This window comes from Phaethon aethereus (genome assembly GCF_964289735.1).
Source record: "Phaethon aethereus genome assembly, chromosome: 4".
NCBI lineage: Eukaryota > Metazoa > Chordata > Aves > Phaethontiformes > Phaethontidae > Phaethon > Phaethon aethereus.
Genome location: NC_138578.1, coordinates 13,774,112 through 13,795,227, shown reverse-complemented (window position 1 = coordinate 13,795,227; position 21,116 = coordinate 13,774,112). Strand labels below are relative to the sequence as shown.

Sequence of the window (21,116 nt, the reverse complement as noted above, 5' to 3'; positions counted from 1 at the left end):
TTCCCTGTGTGCGCTAGAAGCTTTTCTTTCTCTTACAGCATTTATTTTTATTGTGTCATTTTCCCTCTGTTCCCCCTTTTCATTGGCCCTGTGCGACTGTTTGTTTAAACCATTTGCCTGCTTTCATCTTCCATTTTTCTTCTCTGCCCCTTCCCGGGGGCTCTCTAGCCATGATTATCATTTCACTTCACATTAGCTTTCCTCCCCCCTGCTCCAGGATGGACTCGAAGGGGGCATTGATTAAAGCTAAAACCTTTAGCAGGAGAATTTCTATCAGGCACCAGGTTCAGGATCCAGCCGCTTCCATGAGCTCAGCCCTTGCTCTGCTTTGCTCCCGGACTAGCTTCCAAAACCCCGGGAAATTTGACAAGACGGGGCCAAGCTGGCAGCGAGAGGGCAGTCGCAGCTCCTCTAGAGCAGCCTGATTTGTACCTTTGAAAGTCCCCAGCGATGCCTGTGGTTAGAAGGCAGGGGCAGGGTGTGGAAAAGCTGTGGCGTGGGCTGGTTTTTCAACTCTCTCCTCCTGCCTTGTGCTCCCCAAAGGTTGCTGCTTGCTTTCAGAGTGGTGGGGCACGCCATGAAATGCCATGATGGCACAGCTTCACGCAGCAGTCTTTGAGGGGAGTAATTACAGCCTTCATAATACACGTAAAATAGAAGGTTGGGCACTTGGTGTTTCTTCAAATCCTCGCCTGCCTTCCCTCCCTGCCACCAGCCCCGCTCAGGGGCCGGAGCTCAGAAACCGGGGCTGCGGCAGTGGGCAGCAGGCATTGGAGAGCACAGCTGCAGAGACAGTGCCAAGCGGCCAGCTGGGGCTGGCTTCGTGGGCATTGGGAGCCCCCTCAGGCCTCTTACCTCGAGACACTACTGCAGGCTGGCTGCTCTTCAGGGAAAGGAGGGCTGCTCCATACTCCTGCGGGGTGCGAGCCATACGGGGGAGTAACCTCGGAGTAACCCATGCACCATAAAACCACACCTGGGCTTGCCTCACAGAAACGTGTCTGTGCAGCCATTCCCTCTGCGGGTCAAATTAATGGCTTGATTAACCCCATTAGTTCACTCCTGCAAGAAAACTATGTAAGATACCGTTTCACTGGAGCATGAGCGCTGGTGCCATCGGCTCAAGAGCAGGTGAGGTTGCAGAGTGGGCGGATTCGTTCCTGTTGCAAGGGCTGGGTGGGAGCACCAGAAGCGGCCCTGGCTGTCTCCTGGACCTGCCAGAGTCGCAAGGGCTCTGCGCCTGCTCAGGTCTCAGCTCCTCGGAGCCAGCTGGTAGCACGGTCACTAGCCCCTGCCATACACAGTGTGAACGGGCATATCCATGGGGACTTGCCAAGGACCCCAAGGTTCACATCCCATAGGTGACCGAGTGGGTACTGGTGATAACGGTAGACTTGCAGGAGGCTCTGCTTGAGCCACGACTTTTAACTCATTAAAGCAAATAAGAAGAGCTCATCTTAATTTTACACTTCACAAGTATTTTTGTATACTTATTTCTCCCCTTTTTTAAGAGATGTATGTAAAAAGGCTATTTTGGGTTTAATTTGGGCTGATACTTTTTTTTCCTCCTCCTAAAAATAAGACCAATAAAAAATTGCAATTAGGAGAAAACTAGTTATTTGAGATAAATGAACAGTTCTGCCTTTGCACACAAACCCAACCATTGTATCCTTACGCTCCATACCTTGCGACCAGCTGGTAAAAAACTGAAAAGCAGGAGCGATTTCCCCTGCAAAGGTTTCTTTCTTGGGGGAGGGGAGAAAACGCCAGAGTTGTTATTTGTAAAAGAGGAAATGAGCCTGGTTTAATGACGCTGGTTGAAGTTCAGCAGTGTTCTGTTGGAATGCTGCATTTCTGAATCCCACCAGTGGTGCTCCAGCTCTGTGGAGTCAAACCACAGCACGGCAGCAGCAGCCGGTGCCTGGGGAGCCAGGGCTTCTGGGGCAACCCGGTAAAGTGGCGACTGCTTCTGCCTCGCAGTCTTTGAGAGGAGCTTCTGACTGTCTTCAGCTCTTAAATGGTATTAGAAAAACAGTTGCTCATTTTAGAATCCTTCGTTATCTACTTGGTCACCAGAAATGAAGAGCCTCTCATGAACAAATGAAAACACGCAGAAGTAACAGCCTGAGAGATTCCATTTGTTCTTTGGGAAGAATAAAACTGTATTGAAAATGCGGGGAGGAGAGATGCAGGTGAAGGGAGGTGAAAGGAAAACAGATTGGATGCATGCAGAGGTCTGGTGTCAAACGTCAGAGGGATCTCGTTCGCTCAGATACTGTATGAAAGACCATGGCGCCGGGGGCCAGGGAGTGAGGGGAGGTTTGTAGCCCCTCCCTGAGGCTGGGTGACAGAGGGAATAGGTGAAGCAATCTGCTCTGCAGAGCCTGCTGCCGGAGTCAGAGTTGTGACCCAGCTTATTCCATCCCTCCGTCCTGTATGCTGGCTCTTTCAAGGAAAAAAAAAAAACCCAACCAACAAAAAAACCCAAGGTCTGAAATGAATGAATTTGTAATTCCCTTAGTCTGTTGGATGGTACCATTCTGCGAAAGGTGGCTTTGCTCTGGGGAGCCTGATTTAGAGAGAGGGATTAAGATCCCTGCCAGACACAATAAGTAACAACATTCCGAGGAATTTAATAGAAATATTTCTGGGGGGAATATAGGAATATGCTTTCAGGCTGCTCTGAAAACGCTGGGTAGAGATGATGTTTTACTGTGACATAGCACATGGAAATTGAGTAATATTTTTAGATCCCAGAAATAGGTTGGAGACCTCCAGAGTACCCAAGAACCCCACGACAAAGGAGTAATGCCCGTCAGCTTAGCACCAGCGCGGTGCAGGAGGGCCAGTTGCCTCTGCGGGTGCCAGGGAGCCGCAGCTGAGAGCAGTGCAGAGGTAAGGGCAGACTGGCGCTGTTCCATCTTGTACATCGCAGGCCATTCAGTCCCGCCACTAAGTTGTGTTTATGCAGAAAGGCTGTCATCCTGGAAGACATCAAAACGTGATGATCTGCCATTTCTGATGGGTAATGAAATCGTAATGTAAAAATTTGATTCTTCTTTCTGGTTTGAATCTGTCTTCAGCTTCCAGCCCTTTTTCCTGATTTTGCCTTCTTCACTGGATAAAAGAACTCTTTAAAGGATTTCTTCCTCATGAAGGTATTTTTATATACCGCGGTCAAAGCATCTCTCAGTTTTCTTTATGGTAAGCTAAATGGATCAAGCTCTTTAAGTCACTCACTGGCAGACACTTTCTGCCTCAAATAATTTTTGTGTCTTCTTTTGCTGCTCTGACTCTAAAATGTAGACGTCTGATTGTATACGTTTTTCTAGTATCGTTCCTCTAAAGCAGTACGCAGGATAAGCCACCTCCTGGCTTCTGTTTGCGCTTCTGCTCTTTGTATATTCAAGGATTGCGTTAGCTCACCTACCACAGAATGGCACAGCGAGCTCACGTGTGATTGTCCGTTTTGCACAGTAAGACCTTGCTTTCAAGTCTCGGCTTCCCTCGGGTTTTTGGGAAACGCTTTGTTCCCAGATGTGGAATACCTGTCCTCCATCGATTTCTGCCAGCAGTTGCCTGGAACAGCCCCTTTTCCCTGGGGTCCTGCTCTGCCCTTCTGGACTTCAGCAGCTCACCCATGTCCGAGGGCTTGGATCAGCAGGCTGCGCACAGAAGGCTGATGAGTAGGCTTGGCCAGTCCCCCGCCTGTGCCCACCCACACCCAGCTGCCCAGCTCTCAGGGCATCAGCTCGTGGTCATTCTGCTTGTTCTGAGAGAAAATTGTGTGATTGCTTTTAGCTGTAGTTGGGAGATTGAATGACATACAGAAGGAATAAATCACTGCATGATAAGGAAGAGAGGCATATAAGATTTGAGATGAAGGAAAATACCTTTTCCACTCACCTTTGTTCTCTTTTTAAAGTCACTTTATGTTTAGTGTGCATAACTGTATGTATATGCATACACATCACCCCTGAACTCCTGCAGAGGATCCCGTCACTCCAGCAGATCCCTGGAGATAAAACAGGAGGACCCAGGATTTATGCTCCTGTTGCTTAACTAAGGATCAGATTATCAACAGCGGGCAACTCCCATGTAGGCATTAACTTAAGCAGCCAGATCCCTGCAAAAGTTTGTGTTACTGAGTGCTCTGCAACTGTAAAAACCTCTCCAGACGTGTGACCATTTGAAAACTGTGGCTCTTTTTTGGCTCTACAAATGGCAACTTGGCTCTTTCAATACCTGGTTTTGCTCCTAGGGGCCGAGCACTCGGTTCTGTCCCTGGGCCAATTTAAAAGCGGGTGGCTGAGGAGGCAGAGGCAGGAGGGGTCCCGGCAGGGTCCCTGGGAGGCTTTGCCAGGGCCAACGCTTGCATTTGAACTCGCTCTGCGGCATAGCCGAGTCACAGGAAGAGGCCTTGGCACTGTCTGCCCTCACATAACCGGCCTCTTGGCTTTGCCTGCCCCCCGGCGAGGACCTCGTGGCGGAGCTGCAGCTTCCCTGTTCCCGGCTGGAGCGCGTGTAACTCTGCATGAGCCACCGTTACCAGAAGAGAGCTGTTTGCAGCCAGTGGGTAGCACACAGTGGCTTTGGGTGTTAATGAAAATAGCCAGAGTGAAAATCAGAAGCCACGCTGTACCTTCTTCCCAGATGTAACAGGCTGATGAGAGACAGGCTGAGAATACAGCACGTGTTGCCCACTCCAGGACATCTTGTCACTCTTGTCAGGGACTACGTGCCTACCTACACCCACACAGGTCATCCCTGTATGCACGTGCCCACACGCACACGAGCACGGGGCCCTGGGGGAAGGAGCTGGGTTGTCCCCTTGCTGCTGGGGATCCCCAGGGATCCCTCCGGAGCGGTGGCAGGCTGAACCACGCGGTGAGGCAGACTGTGGCCACGGGCCACTGGGTACCAGCGCTGTCAGCTGTGGAGATGATGTGCAGCCAGGAGCTGGTTAGCCCGGGTGCTGATGGGGGTGTCTGGAGAACGAAGAGGCAGCAGTGCCGGTTGGTGTAGGAAGGAGAAAGGGACAGCAGGGAATGAGGAGGAGGAGCAGGAGGTCTAGGGGCAGGAAGGCTCAGGGTGCAGTAGGAGGATGAGGGAGCTGGCAGGCAGTGCAGGAGCAAAGGGTGTTGTCCATGAAGCTTGGATTAGTTTGGTTTCAAAGCTCTGTAACTGTGTAAGTGCTGCACTCAGCCCGAGGTGCTCAACGTGATGCTCGGCTCCTGTGGTAAGACTGCATCTGGGCCTGGAGCAGGCATGGTTTGTAAGAGGCAGCTGCGTAGAGCGTTGCTTCTTTCCTCACCAGTTGCCAGCCACATGCATGTACCCCCCAGCCCACTTCCAGGTTTCACCTCTGTGCCAGACCTCTGGAGGGAACAGTGGAAAGAGGGTGGGTGTGCACACCCGTGGCTGGGTAGCTGAAGGTGCCCAGAAGCCCTCGTGGCCCCGCACTGCTGCCAGGGCTGGGCAGGGCCGTGCAACCTCCCTGGGAGGTTAACAGAAGCCATGCCGGGCTGCAGAGGTGCTCTTGGCAGACAGCGCTGTTCACAGGCACGAAGGAGCATTCTTCTGCCTGTGGAGACCTTTTGCCTGGGCTGTGCTCCTCTTTTTGGGACACAGAACCCAGGGCTGCTCCCAGTGATGTCAGAGGGACCTTTCATCATTGGTTGGGAAGAGTTTTCACCAAAAAAAGTGGAAAGGAGAAGAAATATTCTGGGCGGCAGGGTGGTGTTTGGGCTTGATGAAGAAGGCCTGGCTTTAAACCTGTTATTAAAACTGGAAAGAGGAAGTTTTCACTATGATTAGGTAAACTCTCGTACCTCGAAATGACTAAATACACAACACTGGAAGTAACACCTTTGTGCTAATCTTCGTATTCCTCCACTGCTGCCCGGTTGCAGGGGGCTCATCTGATGGGGCTCCTTTCAAAGCTTTCTTCCCTTTTAAGCTCTGGAATTAACTTGTAACACGATACAGAATAGAGTGCCTTCTGCAGCATTACTGTGGGGTGAACGCATCCCTCAGCCGCGCCTGTGTGCGCATAAGAGCCAGGACAGTAGTTCTGTAGTAGGATTGTTTTGAAGGCGATTGAGTGAGGACTTGGGCTGCAGCACCGAAGGCAGCTGTGCGCTGAGGTCGGTGGAGGAAGCTCCGAATGATGTCACTTCACAGCAAGCCCTTTCGGTCATGGGGTTCCCCCCCCTCCCTTTTGTTTTTCCTTGTAGTGACTGCAGCAAAGACTCCATTATTTGGCAGCGTGGCATTGCTTTTGTCTATAAATGGAAGCAGTTGGCCCATCTCCCAGTATAACACAAGATAGTCCTGTGCATCAGTTATGCAATCTGTAACTTGATGACTTCATCAGAAGTCGGGGGAGGGCCAGGGGGTGGTAGGAAAAAGCCTTTACCATCAGCTCTGCAGGAGACAGCTGATGCCTGTGTATCCCCCAAAGCAGAGAAAACGGGAGCTCAGCGACGGGTGGGTGAAAGGGATCACTAGTGAGTGCGTTTCCCTGACCCCGGCTGAGGGAAGCCCCAGCAGCTGCCGCAGCCCTTGCCCTTACAGACCATGCTTGGCTGGGTTGTAAAGTGCAGCATGAGATGGGATGGGGGAAGATGTGAAAAGAGGAGCGGGGAGGGAACCTTCAAACCAGGGCAGGTGTTAAAAAGAGAAAGAACCTAAGTATCGGAGAGCTGCCTTTCAGCAGGGAGCTCTTCAGGGAATATCTGTGCAAAGTAGAGATGTGGTCAAATTGTATTTTCTTGTTACTTCCTCAGAAGGGTCCTTGAAAACCTGACCTTCGTGCAGAAAGGCCGATCCCAATTTCCCAAGCTACACTCAAGCGCCAGTTTTAACCCTTTCATTGACTGTGTTGGGGTGGGTGCCATACGATTACTTTAATATACGTTCACAATTGCACAGTAATTGACGTAACACCGATGAAGCAGGTGAAATCTGAACCTCACGCAGGAACGCTTTGCAGAAAGGGTCCTGAAGTGATACAGGCCCTTTCCATCAAGCCGATGTTTCTGGGTGAGGGCCCATCTCTACGAAATAATGGAAGATGGAAGAGGTTCTAGCGAGCAGGTGTTAAGACCGGTGCCGCCGAGCGCGCTGCCGCGCTCGCCCTGTTTAGCCCGGCAGAGGGGCCGGGCCCGGCGTCGCCGCCAGCCGGCACGTGTGGGGCCTCTCCCGGCACTAGGTAAAGGTTGCTCCGGCACACGGGCGGTGTGTGCCCTGCGGGAGGGCAGCCGGAGCCAACCGCCGCGCTCCTCCGCATCCCGGCCCGGGGGGACGAGAGGCCCCGGCTTTGGGTCTCCCGCGCGGGCGGGGCGGGAGCGGTGCCGCTCTGTGGCGGGGGTCGGCCGCACGCTCCGCTTTCACCGGGCGGCTCCGCGGGCCCCCCGTGAAGGCTGCCCGGGGGGCCCCGCCGCGCCGCGGGCGGGCAGCGACACCTGCCGGCGGGCGGTGGCGCAGCCTCCCCCGGGCAGCGGCGGCGGGAGCGCCGGGGTTGGGGCTGGGGCCAGAACCCCGGTTCCCTGCCGGGCCGGGCGGACTCCCCGGCCCCCGCGCTGCCCGCGGCCGGCGCCTGGTGGAGGCCCGGTCTGGAGAGTCACGCCCTGGCCTTCGGTGGCTTCGTTTTCCCGGCGCTAACAGGCAGCAAACGGGATTCGAAGCATGAAGAGAAAGCAGGGCGGCCTCAGGAGAGGGTGTCTGCGGCATCGCGCGCCCTGCATCCTTCCTGCTACCCGCTTTTGGCCCGTTGCTGCGGGATGGAAATCTTACTTGAACACGTTATGTGGTAAAATCCTGAGATTCCGGTGCAATATAGGGGGAATTAATGCTGCCAGCTCCCGCTGTTTTTTGTGTGCACCCAAACCCTTGGCTCCTCAATCCAGAGAACTGCGTGAAACTGCCGTTACTGAGAAAGGGAAATGGAACGGGAGAGAAAACAAACTTGTCTCCACGATGAGAGAGAAGAGGGTTAGAAAAACATGACTCTGAAGTTGCATACCCTGCGTGAAAATAAACCTAGTATGCAACTCTATTATTTTTTTAGTAATGAATTGTAAAGTGCTCTTGCTGTATCTGAGGGGGCTTTGAACTCTGGGAGAGAAGAGGAACCTGCCACCCCCTGTGGGAAACAGCCCATGGGTTGGTCGTAAGCCACAAGCGCCTTTCTGAGGACTCTTTACTTCTGTCAAGCTCCAGTCTTCACCCACAGACTCAAGGCTTCTTGTTAACGAGCCGTACTTGTCCTTGCCCATGGAGCACCCTAAGTAACGAGGCCTTCTCTCTCTCTTTGCACAGGAGCAGCACCAGGTGGGATTGTCTCGGACCGCAGGGCCTATGCAGCCTTCTGTCCCACCAGGCTCCAGCAGTGTGGTCACAGGCACAAGCTCTGGGGGTCCCTTCCTAGGAAACCAACCTCAAGCGGCCATCATGAAGCAGATGCTGATTGAGCAAAGAGCCCAGCTCCACGTGATAGAGCAGCAGAAACAACAGTTTCTAAGAGAGCAAAGGCAGCAGCAGCAAATCCTAGCAGAGCAGGTATGGTATCCATTTGTCTCGGGCACTGCAGTGTTGCTGTTGTGACAGCTTGAGCACTAGACAGTGCAACGCCAGCCCTTCCTTTCATCTTTGGTAATTCTCTGTGGCTCCTATCGTGCTGTTTCAGCAATGGTTATCAAAGAATCTGCCTCAATCTTACCATTAGCGTGGCAAATATTACCCATGTTCCCAGCAGTTGGCTGGGCAGTCACGTGGGATTTTAGACACTGGAAAAGGTAGCTCTTAGCCTGGTATCTCATGGTGCATTTAACGCTGGTAGAAGAAGACTCTGCTACAGGTACAAGTTGCCGGTGCTTCCCCGTACTTCTGGCTATGGTCTTGCACTGGTAAAAGCTGTGTACAGCGTGCAGCGGTCTGCTGAGACAAAGGATTGATGTGGGTTAACAGTAACCTGGCAAAGAAAAAAAAAGTATTTGCCCAGATCAATTCCTTAATCTGGTTTGTCACATACCAGTATGAGCAATTATGTTAGCACAAGGGAGAGGCAGCACCAAGAGGGGAACCAGAGGCTGAAGTGGGAGAGCAGTAAAACCACCTCTCATGGTGGCAGTGTGGAATGGCTGCGTTGGAGCCTGTCACCCAGCTTCTGGACCTCTGGGCTGTGCAATATGGATGTGAAATTACCCAGCCTGAGCGGTGATATCGTACACATATTTAACTCGGCTGTAGTTTAAAAGCAGCCCAGGAGAAAGTCAGTGAGAAGTCATAGTGTTCAGTTCCTTATAAGCTTATACCCAAGTTTAACCTTACAGTTCCCTTGCGTCACCTCGATGATGTTCTGAAAGGCGGGTAGTTGCTTTAAGCTTGGCTTCACCTCTCTTGCTGGGGGAATACAGTTTAGAGCTGGGGTCTGCTTTAATTTGCATTAGCACTTGTGCGGGTTCTATAAACCACAGAAATACTGATAGCCTTCCCCTCTTCTCATGGTCCTCTTGAGAAACAGAAAAATTCACACCCAATGAACAGGAAGGATGCTTCTAGAAATATTCAGGATAAAGACGCATGAATTGGTTCAGGGGTGAACAAGGGCAGAAGAGCGAGGGTGCAGTAATGTTCCCCCATCATGGGTTAGGTCAATTCAAGTGCATAAACCCAAGAGCCAGTCAGTGACTTGGCTGCTGAAGACGTGCCTAAAAGTGTTGAAAAACCACAAGGCTGAAGCTGTCAAGTGTGCTGGCATAGATGAAAAGCAATGAAGCTACAGTCCTCAAGCTTCTAGCTTTTGGGTGTTTTGTGCCTAATAAGGTTCCTTTTGTCTTTTAGATAGTTTATAATAAAAATTTATGAACACAGGGATTAGTACTTGCTTCTTTCCCAGCTTTGCCATTCTGTTACCTTCGTTACACGTCCTTGTTTTTGGACACAGTATTTGTACAGCTGCAGATGAAGCAGCAAGACATGTCCTTTTAGTAAATGCTTAGTCAAGTATACCCTAGGCTTTGAAAGCCCTGGTAAACACACTCTCTGTTTTTATAATCAACCCTTGATTCTGTTTTAGATGCATGAGTGTTCATAGAAAATAACCACAGAGGAGCAGTGTGGACTGGATCAAGGGAGGGAGGCATTCTGCAATCACCTGCTCTCCGAATATCATTCAGTGAAGCCCAAGAGGAAATGTGCCTTAGCAGCAGGAATGGTCCCAGGCCACACTGCTGAGGTCAGGATGCAGTACTCCTTGCAGCTGAGTGTTTTGAGTGCAGAGGTGGAGGAAAGTCTTGCACCAGGAACACAAACCTCTAGACCTTGGCAGGGCTGGGGGAAGGAAAGGGTGTGTGGCCTTAGTTGCCCTTAGACCTAGGTAAGCAAAGTTATTTCACGTCCCTCCCTCTCCTTTCAGCCTGAAGACAGCTAAGTTTGCACTGTAGAGGCTGAGATGAAGGGGTTGTAAGTAAGGAGAGATGATGTTAGCCTTAGTCCTTGTTCCTTTTTGAACCAAAAGGAGTCCGTGTGCTGACCTGAGAGTCCCAAGGGCTCTCAGGAAGACTCTTCAAATGATTCTGCGTGTCTCTCCAGAACAGCTTGCTAGATAAGAAATGCTGCAGTTCTGCTGCAGTACTTTTGCCACCAGCCCCTTTCTCAGCTCGCTAATGAATTAATCAATCATCTTTTTCTCTTCTGCTTTCTTTCCCTCATTCGTTTTCAGCAGTTGCAGCAGCAGTCACATTTGCCTCGGCAGCATCTGCAGCAACAGCGGAGCCCGTATCCAGTGCAACAGGTCAATCAGTTCCAAGGTAAAAGTCAAATTCTTTTTCCTATGTTGGAGTCAACGTATGTCCCTGTAGTGGGCACATGAAAGTTCATACATTCTGTGAAGACCAGGGTTTAAGCAGTGTGCCAGAAGAGGAAGACAGGCTGTTGCGCACTTGCACATACCACATATTTTACCAAAGGGCAATGCCCAGGTTTGTGTATTTAGTTAAGTTTCCAATTTCCTTTCTGCTCCCCTCAGCAAAAGCTGCATTTTTTATTTGACATTTGTTTTGCCTCCTTGATATCTAGATTCTATGGATTTATCTTGTTTGCTTCCACTCTCATTATGCCTTTTGGTTTGTTTTTTTTGTTTTTTTTTAAGCTAGTGTCTCTTACTGTATCTTGGCTTTACCCCTCTTCATTCCCCACTTTATCTAGTTTGGTGAGCAGAAGATTTCAGAGAGGTCATCCTTCTCTGGAAAAGTGACTGATAAAGGTCAACTGTGGGAAACAGAGTGAAATACCTGAGACGTAAATGGAAAATTTTTTAATGATCTTAAAAAAAGCAAGTATTATGTCGATGTGCTTGCAGATAACTGAAGAATGTAAGTACAGTCATTTTGGCTTAGGAAAAGAAGTTCATTCTGAGCTTTTTAGGTGTAAAGCATTAGCTGAATATCTTCGCTAACCACAGATTCTAAATAGATGTGAAATGAATGTGCTCTTGTGCTCTATGTTCACAATAGCGTCATGTAACTGCAGCAGAAAACTAGGGAGGCAAGCATATTGCAGTTCTCGTACCCAGGAAGTGAGCAGGCAGCCAGATCTGCTGCTGGTATAGGTCAGGGTGGCTCCTTCTAATCGCCTTCTCGTTCTTATCTTTGGCAGCATAAATTCTGTATGAAATGATTTCCCCCCCCCCCCCGACAATTCATTTGCAAAATCAAAACATATGTGTTTGCGCTGCCTTACATTGAGATGTACATGTAAAATCTTTCTGCGTTAATGCTTCTTTGAAACCTTGCCTTCATATGTATTATTTAAAAGAAATAAAGAAGAGTGTTTAGGCTAATCTGACAGAGCAAGGAATTAATTTTCATAAATGAGCTAATTAAAATATAAATTTTTAGATGGTATTTAAGGTCCCTGCCAACCTAAACCATTCTGTGATTTCCCTGTTATTCCTAGTTAGTCACAAGAATGTAGTCCAGTGCAGTAGGTTATGTGTAAATGAGACCAGAAGGTGGCCCAAAATCTTAAAATCTGTAGCATCTCTCTTTTAACTGCTCCTTGTCTGATCTCCTGTTTCTCATGCCGAGCAAGGTAGTTAACAAAAGTAGTACGTGAACCACTTGCTGGTAGTGACTCCTTTGGAGGTTTTCAACCGCCATTTTCAATTGAAAAATAGCTAAAGATGCATTAAGTAAGTTTTTTATGTTATCTGAGTCCTAAGCACTTGCTGGAGTCATTGTAAAAAGAGTCTGTTTCTAACCATGGAAGGAGGAGGTGATCCAATTTAGGAAAAATCAAGGGGACTCCAGTGCTAATCGTTAAGAGAACGGTTTGATCGCATGGATAAAGTAAAAGCTGCAACTACATTTGCCCTGTTCAAGTGCGATCCAGATGGTCTCTCTTCATGCTACAAAATGTTTCATTTATCTGTATGTTGGAGCTGAAAGCATCCTCCAGAAGCTTATCCTGCTGCAGCAAAAAGGAGATGTAGCCATTCTCTGCATTATGTGCAAAACTATAGAAATGGCTCTTCCTCTATTCATACCCATTTCTCACAGAAACCAAACCGACGTAAATAACAGGGCCCAGTATTCTGTGTTCTCCATGGATGTTCAGGTATGTTGTCTGCCACTGAGGGACAACATATAGGCGTTGGTTTAGGAATGTTCAGATTTTGTTGTACGGTTCATGAGTCTTAAAGTAATCATTTTATATTTACATCTCGCATTTAATAAGGTTTGTGCCGGGAGTAATTGTCTGCCTCCTACTCAGAGCCTCACCAGTGGAGTATTGTGTTTAGTTCGGTATGGTAGTGACCCAAAAACCACAATGAACCCATGGCATGATCAGAGCTCCGGTAACTGTTTTTAAATAAAGATAGCAAATACAGAAGCATATCAGCTTCCCAGAAATCGATAGCTCCCCCCACCCCTGAAAGGAAGACACAAGCATGGTTCAGTTATCTGCCACGGTGTGGAATTTAACAAGGTTAGGATTTTCTGGTTTCCCATCACTGGCCTAAGGTGGAGTAAAATGTGCTTATAATATCGATTCACTAATACACTCTCCCTGCTTTAAATGTCCGCAAAAAACAATTTTTCTTCTTTCCATAGACTCAATCAGTAGCAATGGTATAGAAAATCCATTCATTTATGCCTCCTCAGCTATTAAAAAATTGATTTGCCTTCTGAGTCTGACATTTCCATTTTCAAGGCTTACTTTTGAAAGACAATGGAGATATTTAAAAGAGAGCTTTGAATGGTAAACTGAAGTTCAGCTGCTTTGCTGCCATTAAAGACGACCAGTGGAAGCTTTCTCATTTGCTTGCTAGAAGCTGAATGAGGCTTATGTGAAGAAGATAAGAGCTACTGAATCACAGTGCATATGCAACTTTGAAGTCTTAGGGACTAATTTTTTTTCATGGAGGAGGGTGCACATTATCACTGGTCTTGGGGAAAAAATGCACACAAAAAGAAAGATTCACATTTACTTTTGAAAGGGGACTTTGACTCCCAGGTCACTTCTTAAAACTTTTAATCTCTGGTCCTAGCAAAGTAAGAGAAAGGCAGGCCTATTTTAGCCCTGCAGCTCCTGTGGCTGTCTAGCTGAGGTACCCGAGTAGGTTATTATCAGGGAGGCAACCATGGCTGTAATCATGCATCACGCATGCAATCGTGTTGCCTCGATTCTTCAAGAACCTGAAGGCATGAATCCCTTTGGGTGCACATCCCAAAATTGTCATAACTGAGAATAACTTAGTGAGTAAATCATTGGCCTTTTAACCTTGCCAGCCTCATTTTAGGCCTTAAGGGAAATTAGGCTGCTCGTCTGCATGGATGGTATTCTCTGCTGAACAGTGTCCCACTTCACAAATTGAATACATAACATGATCAGCAATTCCTGTTTAGGGTAGCATTTGAGCTGTGTTGACTCTTACCTTCAAGGAGAGGGGACTTGGCAGGCCCAGACAGAGGCTGCAGCCAGAGTGAGTTGGGGAACACATAATCTCAGAAATGCAGCTAACATTAGGCAGCAAGCATGTGTCCCAAGGATGGATAGCCTTCTAGCTCTCTGCTGGCCTTCACGAGAAACAATTTATACACTCAGAAAGCACAGCAATCTGAAATCCTACTGTGATGCAGAAAGCTCCTACAGATTCTCTTTTATGCAAAGATGTGTTAAGTAAGATGTACAGGGTTGTGGTTTTTTTCTTACCTTCCTCCCTTTTTGGTGTAGGTTCTCCCCAGGATATCGCAGCTGTGAGAAACCAAGCAGCACTCCAGAGCATGAGGACATCCCGAATGATGGCCCAGAACGCGAGCATGATGGCAATGGGTCCCTCCCAGAACCCGAGCACACTGCCCACGACCGCAGGCCAGTCAGACATGGGCATGGCTCCTTACAGCAACGCCTCTTCCAGCCAGCCGGGAATGTACAGTATGAGCACAGGGATGAGCCAAATGTTGCAGCACCCAAACCAAAGTGGTATGAACATGACACATAACGCAGGCCAGGGAACGAGGCAGCCTGCCTCTGGACAAACGGTGGGAATGGTTGGCAATTTTGGTCAGAACATGCTGGTAAACTCTGCTCTTCCCCAGCATCAGCAGCAGATGAAAGGACCCGTAGGCCAGGTCGTACCCAGGCCGCAAGCACCACGACTTCAAAACCTGATGGGGACTGTCCCTCAAGGAACGCAAAGCTGGCAGCAGCGTGGCTTACAAGGTATACCTGGAAGGACTAGCAGTGAAATGGGGCCCTTCAATAACGGCACAACGTACTCATTGCAGTCTGGGCAGCCACGGCTGTCCAAGCAACATTTCCCACAGGGGCTTAATCAGACAGTTGTGGACACGAGTGGAACAGTCAGAGCCCTGAACCCAGCAATGGGGAGACAGCTGCTGCAACCACTGCCTGGGCAACAAGGAGCCAGCCAGGCCAGGCCGATGGTAATGCCTGCGATAAGCCAAGGGGTCCCCACGATGTCTGGCTTTAGTCAGCCTCCAACACAGCAAATGCCAGGTGGCAACTTTGCTCAGAGCAGCCAAGGCCAGGCCTACGAGAGGAATCCCACTCAGGACATATCTTATAACTACAGTAATGAAGGAGCAGGGGGGTCATTCTCCGGTTTATCAGAGGGCGCAGACCTTGTGGACTCCATCATTAAGAGCGGACCAGGGGATGAGTGGATACAAGAACTTGATGAGTTGTTTGGAAACCCCCAATGAATGGGCTTGTATAGTCTGGAGCTTTGGTTGTTATGTTTGCAAAAAGCGAAAAGAGAGTTGGATGTTCTCCCCATCCTTGGATAGGTTTTTTGTTTGAATTGGTTTGGTTTGGGTTTATTTTGTTTTCTTTTGTTTTTAGTTGTGCAAACTGAGCTGATCTGTAGCCAACTTTGGAAGATTCAAGGGACGATGAAAACATCGGCATCCCAAGACTTCCACCAAGCAATCTCCGTTGCCTGGCAGCACCCCCTGCGTGTGGGCGGGGGCAGGATGGGGAAACTGGAAAAGCCAGCTGATGCCTCTGGTTGGGAAAATTTGGTCTTTCCCAACGAAACAAGGCTTCGTGGCACAGTGGTGTGGGGCTGTCCCAGTATCTCCCACCTCATGTAGCTGTAAACACTGCAACTTTCAGGGGAGCAGATGAAAACAGCCAGGAGCTAAAGCCTAAAAACATCTGCGGGCGATTGCGCAGGCCCTGGTAGGAAACAGGCGTAACCGCGGGGGTAAGCAGGTCTCGGTGAGCCATAGCCAGGCCCACAGGGCTGGCTCTGGGCTGTCACAAGGGAACATGCAGCACACACGTGACAAACCTAAACAGTCACAACAAGGTCACCATTCTCACTGCAGAGTGATAAAAATCCAATGAAAGTGTAGGAGAACATGAATGTGGCAGCGTGGTGAGGGCAGTTTGATTATGGGACTGCTGCTGGAGATGGCTTAGGTGGGTGGGTTAACTTAATTGAGCTATTTAGTCCCCTTGGGACTTGCAGTAGCGCTTCCCTGTCAGAGCACTTAGGTGTGTATCGGCTGCCTGGGGTGCAGAACAGCAGCTACACATGGTGTTGAAGGGCTAAGAGGTATGAAGAGAAATCAGTGTAGGGCCTAAGCGGGTCTCTCTCTCTCCTTCCTTCCCAGTGTGTGTTCGGTTCACTTCCTTCCCCTCCTGTCATTCAGCATAAAGCAAGGTGAGCTGCCTGCACTTTTTTTCAGGTTAGCAACAACTGCCACAAAAGGGCAGGCAGGGGAGGAGAAAACAGGCATGAGGAAATGTACAGGGAGGGTTTGGCGCACAGAATCAGTTTCTCCTCTCCTCTTGAAACATGCAAGTTTGGCAGGTAGTATTACCCTGGCGTTCCTGGGCTCTCGATGTGATGTTATATGCAACCCGATCGAGATGTTTGGTCTGCAACAAAATTTACTGCAGTATTTGAAGAACAGCAACCAGTGAAGGACTACTGTAAAGGTTATTCATGAATGGGTAAACTATTTGGTGTAGTTATTACAAACATGGGGTCTGGCCGAAGAAGCTTTTCAGTATTAGCAACATTATCACTGTCTCCACTGTGTGGACTGGTGCTGAGCAGCACTGTGAAGAAGTTGTGATGTGTTTTGCACAATACTGAGAGGCCAGCCATTCTGCGTGTCTAAAGCAGCAGTTCCCAAGCAGTCTGAGGCCGAGGTAAGCTGTGCACTGAAACCTATCGCTTTTTTAGTGTTGTCAGCTGACAGCTGCTTATCAGGTTATATACCAGTGCATAAAAACTCTTAATGTGGTCCACAGTCCAGAAAGTTTGGGAACCTGTGGCCTAATGCTGGCATCTGTGAGCCATAAGATGTGCTCTGCAGCGGAAGTGTCTCCAGCGTACAACTGCCAGTACCAGCTGTCCAGCTACCGATTACCTCCTTGTGCGCTGCTCTCCTTGGGCCCAGCGATGCGAGGCGCTGAGCCACTGAAACCCACGGGAGCGCCGGGGCTGGGCACCTTGCATTTTCAAGTCCTGCCTTTCCCTGTGGAGCACAGATACGCGTCGCATTAAGGAATGGGAGCAAAATGGGCCTGGAACCATCTCGGTGCCCCGTTACAGTTCCCTTTTGTGCAGTAACCCCTTGCAGAGCTTACCAAGACGAGGGGAAGTATCTGTTTTAAATGCTATAATGTAGGCAGGACAAGCTGCATTTTTAACATGGACTAGCTGGTCAAGGTGAGCTCTCCATCCAGCTTGCCCTGACTGCTAAATTTTTAAAAAACGCTTTAGTTCCATCTCTTTTAGCTAACCCCTTTTTAAAATACAGCGCAAGGACCTATTCCAGTTTCTACTGAAGATGATCGGGGTTTGCCTGTCGGCCGCTTCAGCAGGAGCTGGGTTGGGCCCTAGTTCGGTGAGAGAGAGCAACCAGCCCAAGTTCTCGGTCCGTCTTGTGGGTAAGCGGCTCTAGGCTGGACTAGCCTGAAGGGAAGGGATGGGGAAAGAATGAGAGAAACGGTACCCTGAAGGGACGAGGGCATCGTGCGTATGTGTGTGTGTGTGGGTGAGGGTGAGGGAGCGACAGGCTGGTGTGGCACGTACCTGTCCTGCCCCGTACGACAGGCATGCCGGGACGAGGCGGCAGCGAGCCCGCTGCGCGGGGGGCGGCACAGCATCCCTTTCTCGCGTGCGAGTGACCGGGGGTCGCCTGCTGATGCAGAGCTGGGAGATGAGGGTTTAGAAAAACGCAACCGCCGCGCGGTGGGCAAGTGCAAATCCGCGTGCATGAGGGAGATGCAGGCTTTGGTGAATAAATGGTGATGATGGCTGGGTCTCTGCTGTCTTTGTAAAGCTTCCTCCAAATACTCCGTACTGGGACCAAGTACTAGAGAGGTAGATTTTAATAGATTTGGGGTTGTTTTTTTTCTTTCTTACTATGGTGCTGATGTATATGTAATGTTAAAAAAAAAAAGTTATTTGTAAATATGTTTTTACAATTCTACAGATATCACTGGGTCTACTATCTGTAAAATATATACATATAAAAATATATATATATACTGTTTGTTTAAAATAGAGTATTTTTATTTCATTCCTTAACTCATCCTTACTGCAGTGGTATTGCACTTCAGATGACGTCTATTTACTAATTTGTGCTGTATCCCTGACAGCAACTTGCTCCATTTTATTCAGATTTTTCTAGTTTTCTGTTTTTACTTTGTACATTAAGCATTGCTTATTTCCTTTTAAGACCTGTACAGAGCTCTGAAAATGTAGAAAAAAACCTGATGTTAACATACCACTTTTAAAGAAAAAGAAAAACAACAAAAAAAACCCCAAATAAAAGATGGTTATCTGAGTCCTATACAAGGCTGTTTTATAGCATCACCTCTCGCCCCACTCCTGCGCCTCAGTGGGTGATCTCCCAGGGGAAGGAAGGAAGCTGGCTTCAGGTGGGCCTGGTTTTGTCCCCGGGGTTTCTCTCACAGCACCCTGTGGAGCTGCTCTCACCCAGCCGCAGCCGGGGCGTTACAGGCAGGGTACAGCCGGTGCCAGGCCACCCCTCTTGTCCTGGGCTTGCTTGGCAGCCGGTATCGGCCCCCACCTCCCGGTTAGCCCCACTGGGCACACCCGAGCCGCTCCCCCTGCGGCGGTGGAGCCAGAGGTGGCCGGGTGGGAAGCGCTTGGTCGGGTGTCTGCCTGCCTTTGGGGCCATAGTGCCCCTTCCTCAGAGCAGGGTGAGCTATCAAAACTGCGTAGGCTCTGAGGGTGAGGTCTGCACTCAGGCAGGTGCTACGGGGGTGTTGGTCCAGAATTGGGCCCGGTAAGAGGTGGCAGCTCCAAACTTTTGCGTGTATTCCGTGTAGGGAGCAAAAGTAGGGAGTGGGGAAGTGCTTTCAGGGAAGGACACGAGATGGAAAGCCCAGGATGTAGGAGTCCTGTGGCTGAGATCTGAGGAGGCGAGGTGGGGTGGAAGAAGGGAGATGTGGGTTTGGACATAGAGGTTGGAAAGAAGAGATGAGGAAACTGGGGAAGCATGAAGACACACGCCTAGAGTAGTTCCCTATCACCTACTACTACTACGGTGTGAGAATTGTGTTGTCAGAAGCCTTTTGGAAAGCGCAGGTAGGCCTGTTGAACTTGTGTGACCCATTCAAGGTAAACATGCCATGTAGCCTTCCAGGCTCAGCACTGACTTCTCCATGTTTCCAGCCTGCCGGCGAGGCATGGGGGATCAGACGTTGGACTTCTGTTGCACAGCTCGCTGTTCGGGATGTCGGTGTGGCTTGGCTCCTTGTACAACCTTTAAGGTGAGGTTCCCCTTCTCTCCTTAATGTCAGACCTTTGCCATTCTAAATGTGGATAATGGGGCACAAAGAAGGAGGCTGGCCCAGATCAGAGCAGCTTGCCAGAGTTTCTCCTCAGCATGTGCTGGCAGAGGGCTGGCTGAGAAAAGATGCTTTCCACAAGAGGCCCCTAGTTGCTGACTGGCTTTGAAGCTGCAGCAGGGACCATCGCCGTTTCTGATCATGACCGGGAGATGAACATTTAGAATCGCAGAATCATAGAACAGTTTGGGTCGAAAAGGACCTTTAAAGGTCATCTCGTCCAAGCCCCCTGCAGTGAGCAGGGACATCTCCAACTAGATCAGGTTGCTCAGAGTCCCATCCAGCCTGACCTTGAACGCTCAACTCACGTTTGCATCAACTTGCAGCGTATGCTGAACGTGCAGCCTGATGCCAACTCCTCGATCAGCAGGTGGGAAGTGGCGTGGTTCTCACTAGGGTTTAAACTAAATACAGCATCCGTCTGTTACAGGTGTGTTTGTTTTGGTGTTAATTACAGATGAGTCTGTTTTTGACACTTTTTGAACACACAGGCATTCTGTCCTGGCTTACTGGGGAAAAAGCAGTGACTCAGAAGACAGGTGACATCCTCGACTCTAGCCCTACTTCAGCTCTCTTGTTAGCTGATGCACCTCCTAAAATGTTAGGTTCACGTTTATCTCCTAGCATTCTGGCTTTGTGCTGCTGGATGATGCTTTGCAGCCTCTTACCTGCATTTTTTCGCGTATGAAATTATCCCTGTGTGACAGCAATTTATTCCTTTCTGTGAAATAGGAGTGGAGAAGAAAAAAGAAAAAAAAAAAGAGAGAAGGGGAGAGGGGAGGGGAGAGGAGAGAGAGAAGAGAGGAGAAGGGAGAGAAAGGAGAAGAGGAGAGGGAGAGGAGAGAAGAGGAGAAGAGAGAGGAGAGGAGAGAAGAGAAGAGAGAAAAGAGAAAAGAAGACAAGAGAAAAGGAGAAGAGAAGTCGAGTCGATGGGGTATGGGATGCTACCTATAAACATGCCAGACCACTACAACAGGTAACCTTGGAATAGAACAATTTCAGAGGCAAATACCTGTTTGAACACAGGGAGCTTTGGGCCTCCTCTAGTGTGTATTTCAAGCCTGTTACATAGTTTGGAGCTTTGTCTTGCTTTTGATTCTGGCGGCAGCACTTCCTGCTGCCTGGGACTGTCTGAAGGCATCGCTGGCAAGCGGGTAGGTACATTTTCTGTTCTTTCAGCCCATAGAAGGAAAGCGAGCAGAAGAATTCCCAGTGACGTCTGCAGTTGTTAAATCTGACCCTGTTGTAGTTTCTCCCTGGAGACAAGTGCCAGGGAGTTGCCCTTTCTGCAGCTGTGTCAGCTCCAGCCTGTTCACCATCACGATCTGTCCTTTTCCCCTTGGCAGCCATTATTGGACCCACGTCTTGCACCTTTGTACTTACTTTATTTTATAGTTGCAAATGCCATTTCAGCCTTTGCCACCTGCAGGCACCAAGTTGTCTCTTTTAATCACAAGCTAACATCTGCACATGTGTCCACCTTTTTCATGTGAAAGGTTACTATGGACGACCTGATACAGCACTTGATTGTTTTGTGGTCAGGTTATCAACCTCAGTACACTTCTAGAAAGACCCTAAGCATGTCCATTATATAGACCTGACTGAATACCACTATAAACATGCAGTATTTTTGGCCAAATCACGTCTACAGAGGCATGACAAGGAAAATTTCTGCCTGATGGCTCTAGCATGAGCATATTCAGCATTGCCTAAATAATTGTAATTATCAGGACCTACCAAAAGAGGTA

The 21,116-nt window shown here is 49.2% G+C and overlaps 1 protein-coding gene across 1 annotated transcript in view; it reads left to right on the top strand.

Moving 5' to 3' along the window:
• MAML3 (mastermind like transcriptional coactivator 3) overlaps positions 1-15,780 on the top strand; it is a gene marked incomplete at its 5' end in the record, with an annotated part of 247,622 nt that extends 231,842 nt beyond the window's left edge. Inside the window, 3 exons of the mRNA XM_081999105.1 lie at positions 8,323-8,562; positions 10,727-10,814; positions 14,242-15,780. Coding sequence (XP_081855231.1) covers positions 8,323-8,562; positions 10,727-10,814; positions 14,242-15,233 — 1,320 coding nt within the window. The 3' untranslated portion in view covers positions 15,234-15,780. The remainder of the gene's footprint in view (positions 1-8,322; positions 8,563-10,726; positions 10,815-14,241) is intronic.
• Positions 15,781-21,116: the final 5,336 nt, after the last annotated feature.